General features: G+C 46.8%; 1 protein-coding gene across 1 annotated transcript in view; it reads left to right on the top strand.

Moving 5' to 3' along the window:
- Nucleotides 1-23883, top strand: part of LOC109905028 (fibroblast growth factor receptor like 1) — a 103791-nt gene that overhangs the window by 37447 nt on the left and 42461 nt on the right. The window contains exon 3 of the mRNA XM_020502151.2: nucleotides 3003-3275. Within this exon, the coding sequence (XP_020357740.1) occupies nucleotides 3003-3275 (273 nt within the window). The remainder of the gene's footprint in view (nucleotides 1-3002; nucleotides 3276-23883) is intronic.

The following is a 23883-nucleotide window of genomic DNA, read 5'->3' as shown; positions in this document are numbered from 1 at the left end:
AGTGAGAACGGCAAAAATGCTTCTCTAACGACCCACCAAATCAAATTTATGCCAACCTCTGAACTGCTGTGTATATATGTTTCTCATCACAGGCTCCATCGAGTTACATTTCATGCAAGTCATATTAATCAAATCTGGAATTAGCTTTACGCTAACGGGCATGAGCATGACTCACAGCATGGTGGAGGGAAAGATTTCTGTCTGGTGTTACTCAGGTGGGCACCTTAGTTTTAACCCTGTAATAATGACTAACCAAGGAGCACATTATAGTGATACTGACACACACACACACACACAAACAGTAGTAAGACCAGAACACAAACAACCCAGTGAATCTGTCCAGCCACAGCCCGGTAGCTGAAGAGTAAGGAGGGAGATGTGGCCAGCTGACAAGGGACTGTGGTTACCATTTCCCACAGACATAAAAAGTGAAACTATCACACTGCCTCCAGACTAGACTGCCTGCAGACTGCTTCCAGGGAGTGTGCCATGTACTGTAGTGTGTGGGCTGGAGAAGCTAGCACTAAAGCCTCCAGACTAGACTGCCTCCAGACTGCTTCCAGGGAGTGTGCCATGTACTGTAGTGTGTGGGCTGGAGAAGCTAGCACTAAAGCCTCCAGACTAGACTGCCTCCAGACTGCTTCCAGGGAGTGTGCCATGTACTGTAGTGTGTGGGCTGGGGAAGCTAGCACTAAAGCCTCCAGACTAGACTGCCTCCAGACTGCTTCCAGGGAGTGTGCCATGTACTGTAGTGTGTGGGCTGGAGAAGCTAGCACTAAAGCCTCCAGACTAGACTGCCTCCAGACTGCTTCCAGGGAGTGTGCCATGTACTGTAGTGTGTGGGCTGGAGAAGCTAGCACTAAAGCCTCCAGACTAGACTGCCTCCATACTGCTTCCAGGGAGTGTGCCATGTACTGTAGTGTGTGGGCTGGGGAAGCTAGCACTAAAGCCTCCAGACTAGACTGCCTCCAGACTGCTTCCAGGGAGTGTGCCATGTACTGTAGTGTGTGGGCTGGAGAAGCTAGCACTAAAGCCTCCAGACTAGACTGCCTCCAGACTGCTTCCAGGGAGTGTGCCATGTACTGTAGTGTGTGGGCTGGAGAAGCTAGCACTAAAGCCTCCAGACTAGACTGCCTCCAGACTGCTTCCAGGGAGTGTGCCATGTACTGTAGTGTGTGGGCTGGAGAAGCTAGCACTAAAGCCTCGCTCAACACATCACTGCACACCACTATGGATGGCTAACACTAAACACATGAAGCACTAGTTGTACTGTAGTCAGAAATGTTGCATTTTTAGCATTTTTCCTTTGTCACTTTGGCAATTGGAAGGGCTGACTTTGTACAAGGGGTTGAAGATGTGCACGTTACAAGGCAGTAATGACGTGTTGACCTCTGGTGCCCAGGGACTGAACCCGGTGGAAATGTGATGTGATTTATTCAGAAAGACTGTTCTAGCCGTGCTGCTCACAGGGGACTGATCTAGCCGTGCTGCTCACAGGGGACTGTTCTAGACGTGCTGCTCACAGGGGACTGATCTAGATGTGCTGCTCACAGGGGACTGATCTAGATGTGCTGCTCACAGGGGACTGATCTAGATGTGCTGCTCACAGGGGACTGATCTAAACGTGCTGCTCACAGGGGACTGATCTAAACGTGCTGCTCACAGGGGACTGATCTAAACGTGCTGCTTACAGGGGACTGATCTAAACGTGCTGCTCACAGGGGACTGATCTAAACGTGCTGCTCACAGGTGACTGATCTAAACGTGCTGCTCACAGGGGACTGATCTAAACGTGCTGCTCACAGGGGACTGATCTAGCCGTGCTGCTCACAGGGGACTGATCTAGACGTGCTGCTCACAGGTGACTGATCTAGAAGTGCTGCTCACAGGGGACTGATCTAGAAGTGCTGCTCACAGGGGACTGATCTAAACGTGCTGCTCACAGGGGACTGATCTAAACGTGCTCCTCACAGGTGGCTGATCTAGAAGTGCTGCTCACAGGGGACTGATCTAGAAGTGCTGCTCACAGGGGACTGATCTAGAAGTGCTGCTCACAGGGGACTGATCTAGAAGTGCTGCTCACAGGGGACTGATCTAGCCGTGCTGCTCACAGGGGACTATTCTAGACTGCTGGTCTCCACATCCAACATGTAAAATGCTCTCCTACGCATTTTATTCTCTCTCCCTCGTTAAATCACCCCCTCAAATTCCCCCTCTCCACTCTAACTTTTATTTCATCTTAATATCTGCTCACAGGCATTGTTTTTCTAATCCTCAGATCAGAGCACACCAGCTTCTGTTTAATGTTGATGTAAGGTTGATCTCAGTTCAAATTATAGTCAGTACCAGGCTCAGCATTGTTCTGTTCTGTATGGAAGAAGGTTGATCTCAGTTCATATTATAGTCAGTACCAGGCTCAGCATTGTTCTGTTCTGTATGGCAGAAGGTTGATCTCAGTTCATATTATAGTCAGTACCAGGCTCAGCATTGTTCTGTTCTGTATGGCAGAAGGTTGATCTCAGTTCATATTATAGCCAGTACCAGGCTCAGCATTGTTCTGTATGGCAGAAGGTTGATCTCAGTTCATATTATAGTCAGTACCAGGCTCAGCATTGTTCTGTATGGCAGAAGGTTGATCTCAGTTCATATTATAGTCAGTACCAGGCTCAGCATTGTTCTGTTCTGTATGGCAGAAGGTTGATCTCAGTTCATATTATAGTCAGTACCAGGCTCAGCATTGTTCTGTTCTGTATGGCAGAAGGTTGATCTCAGTTCATATTATAGTCAGTACCAGGCTCAGCATTGTTCTGTTCTGTATGGCAGAAGGTTGATCTCAGTTCATATTATAGTCAGTACCAGGCTCAGCATTGTTCTGTTCTGTATGGCAGCCCATATTTACCTGAAGTAGCAAACATTGTAGCTGCATATTACTGATTGATTCAGTTGTCTGTAATCTACTGTAGGTCCCATTATAACACTGTTACGTCTCCCTCTCATCCCAGGCCCTCCCCACGTGGCAGAGAAGATCGCCCACCGGCAGACGGTGCGGATCGGGCGCACCATGAAGCTGCAGTGCCCCGTGGAGGGCGACCCTCCACCACTCATCATGTGGGCAAAGGATGGCCGCAACATCCACAGTGGCTGGATGCGCTTCCGGGTGCTTCGGCAGGCACTGCGCATCAAAGAGGTGGAGGCCGAAGACGCAGGTACCTTCATCTGCAAGGCCACCAATGGCTTCGGCAGCGTCAACATCAACTACACCCTCATCGTCGTCGGTGAGTCTCCTCCCCCCTCCCATCCACCTTGCCGGATCCCAGATCTGTTTAATGCCTTGGGGTGTGACAATGACCAAGACAGCATGAACAGACCTGAAACCAAGCTATCCACTACTACACAGTCAGTACAGTATCTCCTCCTCTACCTCGACGGGAGCCAAGTGGATCTAATATGTTTTATTATTTCACACGGCTGCTCTACCACTGGTTGGTTGGTTAGTGGTTCTCCTCTTATCATTCTTATCAGTGGAATGGCTCCTTGTCCTCACAGACAGCAACATTCATTCATGTTGTTAGAGAATCACCACCACCACCCTGACGCCAGGCCAGAAACCAGTGAAATTGGACAATAAGACACAGAAATATAACCCTACTACTCTCCTCCTCCTTGGTTCTCTGTGACCCCAACCACCCCCCAGCCCTGTCTATGGGTGGTGCCTGCCTGTGTTCAGGTGTGATGGTTATAAGCCATGTCATGTCTGAGGCTGTCTGCCTAATGAATCAGGGCCTAATTTGGCAGGGTGTCCTGGGGAGAGATGGACGCTGGGATGGAGGGGGGTCATCCATCCATGGGCTGGTCTTGTGATTGCCCTCCCTCCTTCCAAACCCCAACTATTTAAGGACTTGAACCCTCATGCCACGGATGAGTGTGTGTGTGTTTGTGTGAGTGAGAGAGATAGAGAGAGAGCTTTTCCTATTCAGATTGTTTTGGTTGAACGTGTGTGCTTGCATATGAGTGAGTTTGACTGTGTGTGACTGTGTGTTCGAGGCCAGTGTGGAGCGTGCTCATTCCCAATGCCAGGGTTTTATCTTGAGAGGTTGTTTTCTTTAGCTGGTCATTATTCATAGTCTGACTAGTGTCCTAACAACTCAGGGAAATGTTGGAATGAACATGCTCAGACAGATGTCTGTAGACACTTAACTGATATTGTAAAAAAGCCAAACTGGCAACAATTATTGCCGTCTTTGGGAACACAAACAAGTTCTCCATCAGTCTAAACAGAGTCAGTGTTTAAACAGCAGGAACTGGGCTTCAGCGTATGTGGCCCCTGGCTGCGTGGCCAGAATGGCTGCCATTGGGACAAAGGAAGGAGGGTAATTAACTCCACTGGTGGTAAATCAGACTCAAAAAGGAGGGAAGCCATTACCACAGACCCACCCTCAGCCTCATATTGGCTACATCCCAAATGGCGCCCTATTCCCTATATAGTGCAAAAGTAGTGCACTATATATGGAATTAGGGTGCCTTTTGGGCTCTGTTCACTACTACAGTACTAACGGACCCTCACACTGGGTCTGTTCACTACTACAGTACTAACGGACCCTCACACTGGGTCTGTTCACTACCACAGTACTAACGGACCCTCACACTGGGTCTGTTCACTACCACAGTACTAACGGACCCTCACACTGGGTCTGTTCACTACTACAGTACTAACGGACCCTCACACTGGGTCTGTTCACTACCACAGTACTAACGGACCCTCACACTGGCTCTGTTCACTACCACAGTACTAACGGACCCTCACACTGGGTCTGTTCACTACCACAGTACTAACGGACCCTCACATTGGCTCTGTTCACTACTACAGTACTAACGGACCCTCACATTGGCTCTGTTCACTACTACAGTACTAACGGACCCTCACACTGGGTCTGTTCACTACCACAGTACTAACGGACCCTCACATTGGCTCTGTTCACTACTACAGTACTAACGGACCCTCACACTGGGTCTGTCCACTACTACAGTACTAACGGACCCTCACACTGGGTCTGTTCAGTACTAACGGACCCTCACACTGGGTCTGTTCACTACCACAGTACTAACGGACCCTCACATTGGGTCTGTTCACTACCACAGTACTAACGGACCCTCACACTGGGTCTGTTCACTACCACAGTACGAACGGACCCTCACACGGGGTCTGTTCACTACCACAGTACTAACGGACCCTCACACTGGGTCTGTTCACTACCACAGTACTAACGGACCCTCACACTGGGTCTGTTCACTACTACAGTACTAACGGACCCTCACACTGGGTCTGTTCACTACTACAGTACTAACGGACCCTCACACTGGGTCTGTTCAGTACTAACGGACATTCACACTGGGTCTGTTCACTACCACAGTACTAATGGACCCTCACATTGGGTCTGTTCACTACTACAGTACTAACGGACCCTCACACTGGGTCTGTTCACTACTACAGTACTAACGGACCCTCACATTGGCTCTGTTCACTACCACAGTACTAACGGACCCTCACACTGGGTCTGTTCACTACCACAGTACTAACGGACCCTCACATTGGGTCTGTTCACTACCACAGTACTAACGGACCCTCACACTGGGTCTGTTCACTACCACAGTACTAACGGACCCTCACATTGGGTCTGTTCACTACCACAGTACTAACGGACCCTCACATTGGGTCTGTTCACTACCACAGTACTAACGGACCCTCACACTGGGTCTGTTCACTACTACAGTACTAACGGACCCTCACACTGGGTCTGTTCACTACCACAGTACTAACGGACCCTCACACTGGGTCTGTTCACTACCACAGTACTAACGGACCCTCACACTGGGTCTGTTCACTACTACAGTACTAACGGACCCTCACACTGGGTCTGTTCACTACTACAGTACTAACGGACCCTCACACTGGGTCTGTTCAGTACTAACGGACATTCACACTGGGTCTGTTCACTACCACAGTACTAATGGACCCTCACATTGGGTCTGTTCACTACCACAGTACTAACGGACCCTCACACTGGGTCTGTTCACTACTACAGTACTAACGGACCCTCACATTGGCTCTGTTCACTACCACAGTACTAACGGACCCTCACACTGGGTCTGTTCACTACCACAGTACTAACGGACCCTCACATTGGGTCTGTTCACTACCACAGTACTAACGGACCCTCACACTGGGTCTGTTCACTACCACAGTACTAACGGACCCTCACATTGGGTCTGTTCACTACCACAGTACTAACGGACCCTCACATTGGGTCTGTTCACTACCACAGTACTAACGGACCCTCACACTGGGTCTGTTCACTACTACAGTACTAACGGACCCTCACACTGGGTCTGTTCACTACCACAGTACTAACGGACCCTCACACTGGGTCTGTTCACTACCACAGTACTAACAGACCCTCACATTGGCTCTGTTCACTACTACAGTACTAACGGACCCTCACACTGGGTCTGTTCACTACCACAGTACTAACGGACCCTCACACTGGGTCTGTTCACTACTACAGTACTAACGGACCCTCACACTGGGTCTGTTCACTACCACAGTACTAACAGACCCTCACATTGGCTCTGTTCACTACTACAGTACTAACGGACCCTCACACTGGGTCTGTTCACTACCACAGTACTAACGGACCCTCACACTGGGTCTGTTCACTACTACAGTACTAACGGACCCTCACACTGGGTCTGTTCACTACCACAGTACTAACGGACCCTCACTCTGGGTCTGTTCACTACCACAGTACTAACAGACCCTCACACTGGGTCTGTTCACTACCACAGTACTAACAGACCCTCACATTGGCTCTGTTCACTACTACAGTACTAACGGACCCTCACACTGGGTCTGTTCACTACTACAGTACTAACGGACCCTCACATTGGCTCTGTTCACTATAAATCAACCACAGTGCTAACCACAGGAGGCTGGTGGCACCTTAATTGGGGAGAACAGACTTGTGGTAATGACTGGAGCGGAATCAGTGGAATGGTACCAAAAATCTACTGGCCCAAACAAAATTTCTACTGGCACGGACATGGTATAGTTTCTAAATGCATTGGGGTCAGGCAGGGCCTATAGGTTGGCATGCTTTCTCTCTATATGCAGCTATTAATGAGGCTATATGTATAATAAATAAATACAATATTTTTGCATATCCCAGCTCCCCTTAATCAACCTTTGGAGAGTGGGGTCACGGCCAGGGTCTACCATTATTAGGGTTAAGTGCCTTGGAGATTTTTCACCTTGTCGGATTGTGGATTCGAACAAGTAACCTTTTGGTTACTGGCCCAATGCGCTAACCGCTAGGCTACCTGCAGCCTCTTTTGTTTATAATGATGTATTAAAAACCTGTTTAATAGAATTTAGCAATGCAAGTCATTACTCTATTCTTAAGAATTGCATTTTATTCATTGCATTAATTATAGTTTCTAAAGTATGTCATTTTGAGAATAGTTTTTGTCATCTCAAAATAGGATGCTGCACCTTTAAGAGAACTGTGATTCCAAAAGCAGTATCAAGCTGGCTACAGTAGGCTAGCCAAGACAGATGCTATAGTGTATTTTTGTAGCTTTTTTAGTCGACTATCAACAGTAGCCAGTATATTGATAGTATGTTCACTATTGAAAGTTTACTTTTGTAAATCATTTTCCCTAAAATAAATACCACAGCGAGTAGATTGATGGACGCTTCTTTTTGCTCAGGATAGCTTGCTTGTGCTGTGTGAACGTGTCAACTTCTGGATTGGTCGAGAAGTTGTGACTTGTGGGAGCGTAGTGGTGCTTGAATAAACGACTAATCAGATCACTCAAATACAAATGTCACGACTGAAGAGAGAGAGAGAAAGAGAAAATCGAATTCGTTTTTATTTATCACATTCGCCAAATACAACTGGTGTTACTTTACCGTGAAATGATTGCTTACGACCCCTTCCCAACGATGCAGAGTAAAACATTTTTTATTGTAACACAAGAGGGTAGAGAGAGTGAGAGAGAGAGTCTGAATGGAGAATAGGTCTGCCGTAGTTATTTGAAGCGTGGAGGCCGGGCCACAATGATGGCTGTCTGGGTCCCAGTGTTGGCTGGCTGGGCCTGTGAGGTGTGGAAAGAGGCAGCTGCCCAGATGACCTCAGCAGCAGCTGCTCCCCCTCCCCCTGCCTGTGCCAGGGTGCTCTGGGTGCCAGCCTGTGTTTGAAGCGCCGACACGGGCCTGGAGATGCTGTTTAGTCATGTTTCTTAAACTTGTTCTTGTTTTATTTGTTGGCTTGCCTCCTCTCGCCTCCTAAACCAAGCCCGGGGGCGGCGTGTTGTTTACGTGGCACCAATAAGAAGTGTTCAAAGGGGGCCGCCAATTTGACTTCCATGTATTTTGCAGTCAGGGAACGTACACGTTAACTAGGGTAGGGTCACATAATTGTGCAGATGCAGAATTAGACTTCAGTGCCTCCTGCCGTGTTGGCTTTGAAGGAGACCGTCATGAATCGTGGATTTGACCCCAGAAGACGGTAGGTCATGTAATAGGAGCATTAAGCTATGAGATCCCCACTGAGGTCCACTTAGTATGGAAACAGGCAAGTGTATTTTCATTAGCCCAACCAGTCTGCTTGGTGAACTCTGAATCAAACATGGGAACATAGATGAATCCATGCTTCACTTGTTTGGTCCCAAAAATGATTTGGCGTGGTTGGAAAGGCAAGGTCTAACCCACACCGGGACTGAAACCTTTTTAAAATCTAACCCACACCAGAAATAAAGTCTAACCCACACCGGGACTAAAGTCGAACCCACACCGGAACTAAAGTCGAACCCACACCGGGACTAAAGTCGAACCCATACCGGGAGAAAAGTCTAACCCACACAGGGACTAAAGTCTAACCCACACCGGGACTAAAGTCTAACCCACACAGGGACTAAAGTCTAACCCACACCGGGACTAAAGTCTAACCCACACAGGGACTAAAGTCAAACCCACACCGGGACTAAAGTCTAACTCACACCGGGACTAAAGTCTAACCCACACCGGGACTAAAGTCGAACCCACACCGGGTCTAAAGTCTAACCCACACAGGGACTAAAGTCTAACCCACACCGGGACTAAAGTCTAACCCACACAGGGACTAAAGTCTAACCCACACCGGGACTAAAGTCTAACCCACACCGGGACTAAAGTCTAACCCACACCGGTACTAAAGTCTAACCCACACCGGGACTAAAATGTCTTGCCTTGATGTTTGGAGTTTAACTCACTGAAGTATTGACACCTTTTCCCCATTAAGGCTGGTCTCTGGCTGCCTTGCCAACTGCTGCTTCATGGACCACATTTCATTTGTATAAATATTTTCACAGTTTTCGTTTTCCACTTTATTGTATTTGATCGCACAAAAGATTTACTGTTCGATCCGGTTACAGAAGCCAGTCAAGAGAGTTACATGACGACACCTGTTCACAATTTTAGGGAAATTAAAAGATTCCTTTTGCACTTTTTTCTCATTGCATATCTGTTACTACGTTGAAGATATCAGTGCACTGGCCAATGGGATCACGGGGAGCCAAAGCCTCACTGATTGTATGCAGGCGTCAGCCACTGGGACCCAGCAAGGCTCAGAAGTGAAGCAAGGCTGATTATAGACTTTTATGACTATAGGGCTCAAGCATCTTTAGCTTGCTATTATGGCCCAGTATTCATTCAAATTTTGTATCAAATGTGATAAATTGCATTTGTGTGAAGTGTATGTATTGTGCATGACTGCTGTATGGAGTATTGTGTATGAATGGTGTATGGATTTATTATACAGAGTGAGCTGGTTGATGGACCACAGGAGCAGTCAGTCGCAGCAGACTGAGTTGGCTTCAAGTCAAATTTGATTTGTCACATGCAGCAAATACAACAGGTGTAGATCTTACAGTGAAATGCTTCCTTTCAGGGTGCCCAAAATGGCGCCGGAGGAGATGGCCGCCGTTTTACAGTCTCCTAACCAATTGTGCTATTTGTTATTAGCTATTTGCCATTTGTTACTGTGGTTTTTTTCACGATATTTGTAAATGATTTTGTACGTATTGTTTCTGCAACCGTATCTTACGGCATAAAAGAGCTTCTAGATATCAGGACAGCGATCACTCACCTCCGATTAGACAAAAACAAATCAACAACAACAGCAAGCAGGACTCACCTAGAGAGTTCTCAGCTATACTTTTCGTGGCTGTTTATTTACCACCACAGACCGATGCCGGCACTAAGACCGCACTCAGCCAGCTGTATAAGGAAATAAGCTAACAAGAAACCACTCACCCAGAGGCGGCGCTCCTAGTGGCCGGAGACTTTAATGCAGGGAAACTTAAATCAGTTCTACCAATCTAAAAAATCTAGATCACCTGTACTCCACACACAGAGACGCGTACAAAGCCCTCCCTCGCCCTCCATTTGGTAAATCCGACCACAACTCTATCCTCCTGATTCCTGCTGACAAGCAAAAATGAAAGCAGGAAGCACCAGTGACTCGGTCTATAAAAAAGTGGTCAGATGAAGCAGATGCTAAACTACAGGACTGTTTTGCTATCACAGACTGGAACATGTTCCGGGATTCTTCTGATGACATTGAGGAGTACACCACATCAGTCACTGGCTTTATCAATAAGTGCATCGAGGATGTCGTCCCCACAGTGACTGTACTTACATACCCATACCAGAAGGCATGGATTACAGGCAACATTCACACTGAGCTAAAGGGTAGAGATGCTGCTTTCAAGGTGCGGGACTCTAACCCAGAAGCTTACAAGAAATCCTGCTATGCCCTGCAACGAACCATCAAACAGGCAAAGCGTCAATACAGGGCTAAGACTGAATGATACTACTCCAGCTCTGACGCTCGTCGGATGTGGCAGGGCTTGCAAACTACACTGCTCAAAAAAAAGGAACACTAAAATAACACATCCTAGATGCTGGGTTGTTGCCTACCTGGTTAAATAAAGGTGGGAAAAAAATCTGAATGAATGAAATATTCTTATTAAATACTTTTTTCTTTACATAGTTGAATGTGCTGACAACAAAATCACACAAAAATGATCAATGGAAATCAAATTTATCAACCCATGGAGGTCTGGATTTGGAGTCACACTCAAAATTAAAGTGGAAAACCACACTACAGGCTGATCCAACTTTGATGTAATGTCCTTAAAACAAGTCAAAATGAGGCTCAGTAGTGTGTGTGGCCTCCATGTGCCTGTATGACCTCCCTACAACGCCTGGGCATGCTCCTGATGAGGTGGCGGATGGTCTCCTGAGGGATCACCTCCCAGACCTGGACTAAAGCATCCACCAACTCCTGGACAGTCTGTGGTGCAACGTGGCGTTGGTGGATGGGGCGAGACATGATGTCCCAGATGTGCTCAATTGGATTCAGGTCTGGGGAACGGGCGGGCCAGTCCATAGCATCAAAGCCTTCATCTTGCAGGAACTGCAGACACACTCCAGCCACATGAGGTCTAGCATTGTCTTGCATTAGGAGGAACCCAGGGCCAACCGCACCAGCATATGGTCTCACAAGGGGTCTGAGGATCTCGGTACCTAATGGCAGTCAGGCTACCTCTGGCGAGCACATGGAGGGCTGTGCGGCCCCCCAAAGAAATGCCACCCCACACCATGACTGACCCACCGCCAAACCGGTCATGCTGGAGGATGTTGCAGGCAGCAGAACGTTCTCCACGGCGTCTCCAGACTCTGTCACGTCTGTCACATGTGCTCAGTGTGAACCTGCTTTCATCTGTGAAGAGCACAGGGCGCCAGTGGCGAATTTGCCAATCTTGGTGTTCTCTAGCAAATGCCAAACGTCCTGCACGGTGTTGGGCTGTATGTAAGCCCAACCCCCACCTGTGGACGTCGGGCCCTCATACCACCCTCATGGAGTCTTTTTCTGACCGTTTGAGCAGACACATGCACATTTGTGGCCTGCTGGAGGTCATTTTGCAGGGCTCTGGCAGTGCTCCTCCTGCTCCTCCTTGCACAAAGGCGGAGGTAGCGGTCCTGCTGGTGGGTTGTTGCCCTCCTACGGCCTCCTCCACGTCTCCTGATGTACTGGCCTGTCTCCTGGTAGCGCCTCCATGTTCTGGACACTACGCTGACAGACACAGCAAACCTTCTTGCCACAGCTCGCATTGATGTGCCATCCTGGATGAGCTGCACTACCTGAGCCACTTGTGTGGGTTTTAGACTCATGCTACCACTAGAGTGAAAGCACCACCAGCATTGAAAAGTGACCAAAACATCAGCCAGGAAGCATAGGAACTGAGAAGTGGTCTGTGGTCACCACCTGCAGAACCACTCCTTTATTGGGGGTGTCTAGCTAATTGCCTATAATTTACACCTGTCTATTCCATTTGCACAACAGCATGTGAAATGTATTGTCAATCAGTGTTCCTTCCTACGTGGACAGTTTGATTTCACAGAAGTGTGATTGACTTGGAGTTACATTGTGTTGTTTAAGTGTTCCCTTTATTTTTTTGAGCAGTGTATTACAGACTACAAAGGGAAGCACAGCCGCGAGCTGCCCAGTGACACGAGCCTACCAGACGAGCTAAATCACTTCTATGCTCGCCTCAAGGCAAGCAACACTGAGGCATGTATGAGAGCATCAGCTGTTCCGGACGACTGTGTGATCACGCGCTCCGTAGCCGACGAGAGTAAGACCTTTAAACAGGTCAGCATTCACAAGGCTGCGGGGCCAGATGGATTACCAGGACGTGTGCTCCGGGCATGTGCTGACCAACTGGCAGGTGTCTTCACTGACATTTTCATCATGTCCCTGATTGAGTCTGTAATACCAACATGCTTCAAGCAGACCACCATAGTCCCTGTGCCCAAGAACGCAAAGGCAACCTGCCTAAATGACTACAGACCCGTAGCACTCATGTCTGTAGCCATGAAGTGCTTTGAAAGGCTGGTCATGGCTCACATCAACACCATTATCCCAGAAACCCTAGTCCCACTCCAATTTGCATACCGCCCAAACAGATCCACAGATGATGCAATCTCTATTGCACTCCACACTGCCCTTTCCCACCTGGACAAAAGGAACACCTATGTGAGAATGCTATTCATTGACTACAACTCAGCGTTCAACACCATAGTACCCTCAAAGCTCATCACTAAGCTAAGGAACCTGGGACTAAACACCTCCCTCTGCAACTGGATCCTGGACTTCCTGACGGTCCGCCACCAGGTGGTGAGGGTAGGTAGCAACACATCTGCCACGCTGATCCTCAACACTGGAGCTCCCCAGGGGTGCGTTCTCAGTCCCCTCCTGTACTCCCTGCTCACCCACGACTGCATGGCCAGGCAGTCCAACACCATCATTAGGTTGCTGACTAGACAGCCTATAGGGAGGAAGTCAGAGACCTTTCCGGGTGGTGCCAGAATAACAACCTATCCCTCAACGTAACCAAGACTAAGGAAAAGGAGCACCGAGCGCGTCCCCATTCTCATCGACGGGGCTGTAGTGGAGCAGGTTGAGAGCTTCAAATTCCTTGGTGTCCACATCACCAACATACTAGAATGGTCCAAACCAGAGGTCGACTGATTATGATTTTTCAACGCCGATACTGATACCGATTAATGGAGGACCAAAAACAGCCGATACCGATTAATCAGCCGATTTTTATTTATAATAATGACAATTACAACAATACTGAATGAACACCAATTTTAACTTAATATAATACATCAAGAAAATCAATTTAGCCTTAAATAAATAATGAAACATGTTCAATTTGGTTTAAATAATGCAAAGAGAAGAAAGTAAAAGTGCAATAAGTGCCATGTAAGAAAGCTAACGTTTAAGTTCCTTGCTCAGAACATGAGAACATATGAAAGCTAGTGGTTCCTTTTAACATGAGTCTTCAATATTCCCAGGTAATACGTTTTAGGTTGTAGTAATTATAGGAATTATAGGACTATTTCTCTCTATACCATTTGTCTTTCATTAACCTTTGACTGTTGGATGTTCTTATAGGCACTTTAGGATTGCCAGTGTAACAGTATAGCTTCCGTCCCTCTCCTCGCTCCTACCTGGGCTCGAACCAGGAACACAATGACAACAGCCACTCTCGAAGCAGTGTTACCCATGCAGAGCAAGGGGAATAACTACTCCAAGTCTCAGAGCAAGTGACGTTTGAAACCCCAGCCACCCCAGTCATAGACTGTTCTCTCTACTACCGCATGGCATGAGTGCCAAGTCTAGGACAAAAAGGCTTCTCAAAAGTTTTTACCCACAAGCCATAAGACTCCTGAACAGATAACCAAATGGTTACCCGGACTATTTGCATTGTGTGCCCCCCCAACCCCTCTTTTACGCTGCTGCTACTCTCTGTTTATCTTTTATGCATCGTCACTTTAACTATACATTCATGTACATACTACCTCAATTGGGCCGACCAACCAGTGCTCCCGCACATTGGCTAACCGGGCTATCTGCATTGTGTCCCACCACCCACCACCCAGCACCCGCCAACCCCTCTTTTACGCTACTGCTACTCTCTGTTCATCATATATGCACAGTCACTTTAACCTTACCCACATGTACATATCAATCAGCCTGACTAACCAGTGCCTGTATATAGATTTGCTACTGTTATTTTCAAATGTCTTTTTACTGTTGTTTTATTTCTTTACTTACCTACACACACACACCTTTTTCTTTCGCACTATTGGTTAGAGCCTGTAAGTAAGCATTTCACTGTAAGCTCTACACCTGTTGTATTCGGCGCACATGACAAATAAACTTTGATTTGATTTGATTTCAAGACCTTAACCAACAATGCCGTTTTAAGAAAAATAAGAGTTAAGAAAATCTTTACAAAACAAGGTAAAGTGGAAAAAATAAAAAGACTACAAATAAAATAACAATAACGAGGCTTTATACCGTGGGTTCCAGGTTCCTGAGTTAATGTGCGGGGGTACAGGTTAATCAAGGTAATTGAGGTAATATGTACATGTACAGTGAGGGAAAAAAGTATTTGATCCCCTGCTGATTTTGTACCTTTGCCCACTGACAAAGAAATGATCAGTCTATAATTTTAATGGTAAGTTTATTTGAACAGTGAGAGACAGAATAACAACAAAAAAATCCTGAAAAACGCATGTCAAAAATGTTATAAATTGATTTGCATTTTAATGAGGGAAATAAGTATTTGACCCCCTCTCAATCAGAAAGATTTCTGGCTCCCAGGTGTCTTTTATACAGGTAACGAGCTGAGATTAGGAGCACACTCTTAAAGGGAGTGCTCCTAATCTCAGCTTGTTACCTGTATAAAAGACACCTGTCCACAGAAGCAATCAATCAGATTCCAAACTCTCCACCATGGCCAAGACCAAAGAGTTCTTCAAGGATGTCAGGGACAAGATTGTAGACCTACACAAGGCTGGAATTGGCTACAAGACCATCGCCAAGCAGCTTGGTGAGAAGGTGACAACAGTTGGTGCGATTATTCGCAAATGGAAGAAACACAAAAGAACTGTCAATCTTCCTCGGCCTGGTGCTCCATGCAAGATCTCACCTGCAATGATCATGAGAACGGTGAGGAATCAGCCCCGAATACACGGGAGGATCTTGTCAATGATCTCAAGGAAGCTGGGACCATAGTCACCAAGAAAACAATTGGTAACACACTACGCCTTGAAGGACTGAAATCCTGCAGCGCCCGCAAGGTCCCCCTGCTCAAGAAAGCACATATACATGCCCGTCTGAGGTTTGCCAATGAACATCTGAGTGATTCAGAGGACAACTGGGTGAAAGTGTTGTGGTCAGATGAGACCAAAATGGATCTCTTTGGCATCAACTCAACTCGCCGTGTTTGGAGGAGGAAGAATGCTGCCTATGACCCCAAGAACACCATCCCCACCGTCAAACATGGAGGTGAAAACATTATGCTTTGGGGGTGTTTTTCTGCTAAGGAGACAGGACAACTTCACCGCATCAAAGGGACGATGGACGGGGCCATGTACCGTCAAATCTTGGGTGAGAACCTTCTTCCCTCAGCCTGGGCATTGAAAATGGGTCGTGGGTGGGTATCCAGCATGACAATGACACAAAACACATGGTCAAGGCAACAAAGGAGTGGCTCAAGAAGAAGCACATTAAGGTCCTGGTGTCCAGACCTTAATCCCATAGAAAATCTGTGGAGGGAGCTGAAGGTTCGAGTTGCCAAACGTCAGCCTCGAAACCTTAATGATTTGGAGAAGATCTGCAAAGAGGAGTGGAACAAATTCCCTCCTGAGATGTGTGCAAACCTGGTGGCCAACTACAAGAAATGTCTGACCTCTGTGATTGCCAACAAGGGTTTTGCCACCAGGTACTAAGTCATGTTTTGCAGAGGGGTCAAATACTTATTTCCCTCATTAAAATGCAAATCAATTTATAACATTTTTGGCATGCGTTTTTCTGGATTTTTTTGCTGTTATTCTGTCTCTCACTGTTCAAATAAACCTACCATTAAAATTATAGACTGATCATTTCTTTGTTAGTGGGCAAACGTGCAAAATCAGCAGGGGATCTAATACTTTTTTCCCTCACTGTAGGTAGGGGTAAAGTGACTATGCATAGATAATGAACAGCGAGTAGCAGCAGTGTATACATTTTTTTGAAGTGGGGGGGGTCAATAGGAATGGCTTGGAGGTAGAAGCTGTTAAGAAGCCTTTTGGACCTAGACTTGGCGCTCTGGTACCGCTTGCCGTGCGGTAGCAGAGAGAACAGTCTATGACTAGGGTGGTTGGAGTCTTTGGTAATTTTGCGGTCGTTCCTCTGTATAGAGGTCCTCGATGGCAGGAAGCTTGGCCTCAGTGATGTGCTGGGTCGTACGCACTACCCTCTATAGCACCTTGCGGTTGGAGGCCGAGCAGTTGCCATACCAGTCAGTGATGCAACCAGGATGCTCTCGACGGTGCAGGTGTATAATATTTTGAGGATCTTGGAACCCATGCCAAATCTTTTCAGTATCGTGAGGGGGGAAATGCATTGTCGTGCCCTCTTCACGACTTTCTTGGTGTGTTTTGACCTTGATAGTTTGTTGGTGATGTGGACACCAAGGAACTTGAAACTCTTGACCCGCTCCACTACTGCCCTGTCGATGTGAATGGGGGTGTGTTCGGCCCTTCTTTTCCTGTAGCCCACAATCATCTCCTTTGTCTTGCTCATTTTGAGAGAGAGGTTGTTGTCCTGACACCACACTGCCTGGCCTCTGACCTCCTCTCTCTAGGCTGTCTCATCATTGTCGGTGATCAGCTGTACCACCGTTTTATTCTCAGCAAACTTAATGATGGTGTTGGAGTCGTGCTTGGCCACGCAGTCGTGAGTGAACAGGGAGTACAGGAGGGGACTAAGCACACACACAGGTCCCTGTGTTGAGGATCAGTGGGGGCCCCTCAGGATGGTTGTCCTTTTGGAAGGTTCTCCCATCTCCACAGGAGAACTCTGGAGATATGTAGGAGTGACCATCAGGTTCTTGGTCACCTCCCCGACCAAGGCCCTTCTCTCCCGATTGCTCAGTTTGTCCAGGCGGCCAGCTCTGTGAAGAGTCTTGGTGACTGCAGACATTTTTTGGTACCCTTCCCCAGATCTGTGCCTCAACAAAATCCTGTCTCGTAGCTCTATGGACAATTCCTTCGACCTCATGGCTTGGTTTTTGCTCTGACATGCACTGTCAACTGTGGAACCTTATATAGACAGGTGTGTACCTATCCAAATCATGTCCAATCAATTGAATTTACCACAGGTGGACTCCAATCAAGTTGTAGAAACATCTCAAGGATGATCAATAGAAACCGGATGCACCTGAGCTCAATTTCGAGTCTCATAGCAACGGGTCTGAATACTTATGTAAAGAAGGTATTTCTGGGTTTTTTGCAAACATTTCTAAAAACCTGTTTTCACGTTGTCATTATGGGGTATTGTGTGTTGATTGATGAGAAACAAATAACTAATCCATTTTAGAATAAGTCTGTAACACAACAAAATGTGGAAAAGGTCAAGGGGTCTGAATACTTTACAAATGCACTGTATGATGCTAATTTCTGACCGTTGCATCTGGCTCAGTCTTTCAACCATTGTGGGACCACGGTTGGTCCGTCTCGAAATGAGTGAGAGGTTGTACATACTGTAATCTCCCCACCCCAGCAGCATTATTTCAGTGTTATGCTGGTGTTGATGACTGACCGGTGATGGGAGGAGTCTGTTGGAACCCTTCATCCATCCAGCTGGTAGTCATTGATATTGAATGTGTATATAGATGGGTTGGTTGTTTAGCAATAAAAGCGATGCGTGCGCCACTATAGGGCAAAACAGACTAGGTTGGCTTCGATTGTTGACAATGTGTAAACTATATTTAGTCTCAAATGTTTATTGAAAACATAAATACATTTTCCCAATGAATACATTGTTACAGTTGTTTGTTAGCTAGCAAGCAAATTGTTTCCCATATTAGCATTGACATTAAATCAGTCAAAACACCTCAAAACAAGACATGATATCAGGAAAAAGATTAAACTAGCTGAAACGAGTCCACTACGATTCCCCACATTGCAATTTCTTGTCATTGTTGGTAGCTACATTATCTGCCCATCCAGAATCACAACTCAGACTTCTACCCCATTCAAGCGTGTGCATCGTTTTCGTGACGTTGTCAGCTAACCCATCTATTATGAAATATAACCCAACTTTATGTTTTTTTTAAATACATGATGTATCTGTGCAATCAAGATAAAGCACTTTAAACAAGAACAAACAAACAATAAAAAAGACGCAAGGATCTAGGAAAAGGAGGCGCCAAGCGTTACCGCAAAAACACAATTAAAGGCATCGCTGTTCATCGGCCAGTGGCAGGCCGTGTCCCCCCCTCCCACCCGCTGCATCCCCTTCACTTACTAATATGTGAATGAATTTACTACACTGCAGGCTGCCATGATGACAGATGTGTTTTTCCTCTTGCCACACGAGCATCCCAGTTTGTTTACTAATGCCTGCTGCCTCTGGCATCCAAATGTTTTGTCTGGGGGTTTGATCAGTTTTGAGGATTGGGCTCATGTAATAGGAGCACATGTTGATCTGGGCTTCTATCACCAAGCTCAGAGTTTTCTAGCAGGCCTGGCTAAAGGGGGGCCTGAGTGAAAGTTCCTCAACACTAGAAAAGGGGATTCTGAGGTTAAGAGTTTGAGAACCACTGATGTAGAGGAACAACGTGAGATGGAGAATGGCTTCATGATGGGACCCACAGCTTGTACTGTACTCACAAATCTACTTCTCATATTTATAAAGTTGTATACTGCACCATCGTGAATGACACTACCGGATTTATTAATGTGATGACAACACAAGCGTGACTAGAAAGGAGTGTTGGATAGAGATGTGTGTGTGTGTGTAGGGAGCTGGTTGGAAGTGACACAATGTGATTTATGGTGATTTTTGCAGCTTACTCTGGCGCTAGAAGCTCAGACTGAGCCAACATCTGGGACTGATCCTAGACCAGGAGGAATAGACAGGCAGATAGGCTGATCCTGGACCAGGAGGGATAGACAGGCAGACTGTATCTATTTCTCTATGCACTTGGTTCTCTTACCATTAACCCAGGGTATCATTGTACTCTAAAGGTTATGGGGAAAATGTTTTGTACCAACTCGTCTACAGTACGGTTCAGTAACCTGACAGTACTGTTTATGATGGTTCTGTTGACCTCACATGCTGCCAGTGGGATGGAGTGTAGACATACTGTACAGATAGTGCAGAAGTGATAACCTCTACCAGCAGCAACATTTAGTTTTCATCAGGAGTAGAACAGGATAGGCTTCCAGGGTTATGTCAGGGTGTCAATACAGGAACAAAGTTAACTCTGAACGTCACATTTTGTGTCCAAATAGGGATGTGCCTGATTGATATCGGGGCATGTTTTTTACTAGTAACAGTAGTTAAAATAAACACTTGTTTCACTGGATCCGTCTGGTTTATCTGACCAGAATGTGACTGCTGCTGGTTAGAGTGCATGACTGCCTGGTGACTTGTGTTTACGCTGGTGATTGTTGGAGTGAGAGGTCAATGTCACTCTCTCTGCCTTCTATATATGTCCGTCCTCCATGTGCACAACAATAGGCTCTGGAATGGTCTGTTATTCCTTGTAAGTAAGAATATTGCTGTAAGAACTCTGAATGTGTGGTACTAGGGACACTAGTTCATAACACACTATTGGTCATGTGTCTTACATCTGTTGAGGTGTAACGATTACTGCATATGGTAGAGGGATCGCAAGGGTGTCCTGTCCCGCAATTGTAATTCTCAGAATGTTATTTTCTTTACAGGCAGGCACACTGTATCCATGTTCCACACACACAGACCTTGAGTCTGTACTGAAAAACACACAGAGAAAGAAATGTTACGAGAAGGTAAATGAACTGGGAACAAACTCTCTGGACCTGCCTGTTCTCCTTAATCTCTTTCTCTCTCTCTCTCTCTCTCTCTCTCTGTCTCTCTCTCTCTCTCTCTCTCTCTCTCTCTCTCTCGCTCCGCACCATGACGCAAGTGTCAAATTCCACAGCTCTCTCCGTGCAGAACCGAAGAAAACAGATCATATTACCACCAATATCACAACCTTCATGGGTGCTCTCCACGATATCCCATTAGATGTTGAATAAATTGAAAAGTGCTCGGAGGCATTGACTCGAGTTACTGCAGTTTTATTGAGAAATCTGGTGTCTCATCAGACAGGGAGAAGAAAGAACCCAAAGTGTAGGGCCTCAAACAGCGGCTGTCCCTCCCTCCCTCCCTCCCTCCCTCACACACAGAGGGTTGAATGCTGAACGCTGTTCCATGGTCTGCACTCAGATCCTGTGGTCAAGTTACAAAGGGCTTTTACTGTAATTCACTGATTTCCGTTTGATTTTGACTTCATGTGGAAGGGAAAATATTTATTTGAAATGAATAGTTGGTGATTTAATTTAGATATATGTTTATACCTGGAATCTGGCATCTTTGTAGTGTTTTCACATCTGTTTTCATTTTCTTAATTATTGAACTTCTAGCCACGCTACCATTGCAAGAGGTGGACAGGAAGGGGGAGGATAGGATTGGCGTTTTTTCTTTAGTTCTTGGTTCAGAGAGCTGGGCGTTGGGGTAGTGTTGGTAGCTGGGAAGCTGCTCTCTGATGTTGACCCCCCCCCCCCCCCCGCTTGCCTCCCCTTCATGTGCTAACGAGGCCTTTGTGGCGTGTGGCTGGGTAAATTTGTCTTCACTTGTGCTCCACTAATCCTCACTGGCCATGTGTCCACAGGCCTGCCTGCCATGATGGTGGGGTGGTATGAGCAAATGGGTGGTCAGGAACCAGGGGTTGACTGGCAGTCTGTAGTAGGGAAGGATCAGGAAGGGGAACAGTGTTACAGAGAATGCTTCCGTAATGGCACCCTATTCCCTATAAAGTGCCCTATCGGCCCTGGTCAAAAGTAGTGCACTAGAAATGGATAGGGTGCCATTTGGGACAGAAAGGGGAACAGGGTTACAGGGTGTGGCAGAGCTGAAGAAATCATAGTTGACAGACAGAGCTTCTGCTCTCCCTCATGTTAGAATTCACAAACCTGTTTCTCACATCGTAAAAGTTAGAAATGGCGTGTGTTGAGGGAGTAGTATACATGCAGTAAGCTACACACATAGCTAAGATCTTTTTAGTGTAACTTCAGCATTAGGTACAGTCCATGCCAGTTCATTAAAAAGCACTATTCTTTGCAGCCATAGCCACAGATAGACCATAGTGATATCGTATAGTGTTTAGTTGAGCCAGATTGTTGTGCCTACAATGTTAACTAGACCGTTGCTATCCTATCCCCCCAGCTGATAACATTGCCTCCCTATCACATTGTTAGAGAACCTACTCCCCTTGGAAACAGCACAGCGGAAATGAAGAAAACAACACAAATGTCAACATAGCAGTCCAGAGGGGTTGCCATGCCACAGGTGGGAGTGGAGCTTTGGGTTTCATAGCAGTCCAGAGGGGTTGCCATGCCACAGGTGGGAGTGGAGCTTTGGGTTTCATAGCAGTCCAGAGGGGTTGCCATGCCACAGGTGGGAGTGGAGCTTTGGGTTTCATAGCAGTCCAGAGGGGTTGCCATGCCACAGGTGGGAGTGGAGCTTTGGGTTTCATAGCAGTCCAGAGGGGTTGCCATGCCACAGGTGGGAGTGGAGCTTTGGGTTTCATAGCAGTCCAGAGGGGTTGCCATGCCACAGGTGGGAGTGGAGCTTTGGGTTTCATAGCAGTCCAGAGGGGTTGCCATGCCACAGGTGGGAGTGGAGCTTTGGGTTTCATAGCAGTCCAGAGGGGTTGCCATGCCACAGGTGGGAGTGGAGCTTTGGGTTTCATAGCTATTTGCAAGCAGTTATTCAAAGAGCCGGAAAGGAAACAGCAACAGACCTGTGAGGCAGGGACAGAGCCCCCCCCCCCCCCCCCCCCCCCCCCCCCCACACACACACACACACACACAAGGCACAGGGGCATGGGGGTCCAGACTTCCATGTCACGCCTGCCTGTTCCTGTGGGCTGGAGAGGAGGCTGCACTGTCATGGGCCCACATCACGATCCTGGATCAATTCACCGACCACAGATAAACGGTAACAAGATTGAGAGAATGGATGAGATCTATGCAGGCAGACACCAGAAAATACTAGCTCAACGTCTTTAGATGGACCAATGCTGTTCACAGTATCGGGGCAGCAGGTAGTCTAGTGGTTAGAGCATTGGACTAGTAACCGAAAGGTTGCAAGGTCGAATCCCCGAGCTGTCAAGGTAAAAATCTGTCTTTCTGCCCCTGAACAAGGCAGTTAACCCACTGTTCCTAGGCCGTCATTGAAAATAAGAATTTGTTCTTTAACTGACTTGCCTAGTTAAATAAAGGTTTTAAAAAAACGTACGCTTTGAAACACTTTTATTACAGGAATGTTCTCTAGAATAAAGAGAGTTGATGCATCTTCAAAGCTGATCTGGCTAGTGGGCTTATTCATTTGTAGCGCTTAATTGTCCCCTCATCCCTGAAGTGGCTGGTCGTTTGTCTCCCCATCGGGGGCTCATGCGGCTCCACTGGGAGCTTAAATGGAACATGGAGTCTTGGAACCAAAATCTTTCATTTGGTTCGGCCACAGAGCAGCTCTCCCTAAGCCGATTAGCTGTCATTCTGTTTTAATGGATTCCTCATCCAGCCCTCTCCCTTTCCCTCGCTGACCCACCGCTCAAAGGGAAGAAAGGTTCCCTGGCAGAGCGCTACATGCTTCAGCTGGAAGTCTTCTTTCTCTCAGGAGTTGAATTGGTTTCGGGTCTATTGTTTTCTTCTGTATGTCTTCATGCTCTGTTTGAGGTTAGGGGCAGTGTTGTATGGGTTAACCCTTTACACTCTTACCCGTATACGAGTTGAAAATGTCAGATTTCATCACTGATAAACACCTTAATTGGAATGCAGCGGCTGTACAGTAACATGCTATACATGAAGTCAGAGCTCAGGCTCTGCAGTTGACAGCTCTGTATGGGTTTTCACTGACAGCCATTCTGAACTTGAGCATCGTGTGACAAGAAGTTTCCCCCATCCCTCCTGGTAATTGGGCAACTTTATCAAATGTTTTGCTGTCTGAGGGAAATGCTGTAAATTACGAGGACTCAATGTATTTTGAAAGATGAGACGTTGATGATTCTAATAAATACCGCTTTGATGTCATGCAAGCAAGCCAAACACCTATGATTCCAAATGTGCACTTCACATTTCCATATAATAAAACTCAAGTAATATATAGTGTCAACGTTTATGATCATTATGTT

Source organism: Oncorhynchus kisutch, linkage group LG15 (genome assembly GCF_002021735.2).
Source record: "Oncorhynchus kisutch isolate 150728-3 linkage group LG15, Okis_V2, whole genome shotgun sequence".
In the NCBI taxonomy this organism is placed as follows: Eukaryota; Metazoa; Chordata; class Actinopteri; order Salmoniformes; family Salmonidae; genus Oncorhynchus; species Oncorhynchus kisutch.
Note: the sequence above shows the minus strand (reverse complement) of the source record. Positions and strands in the feature narration are given on the sequence as shown.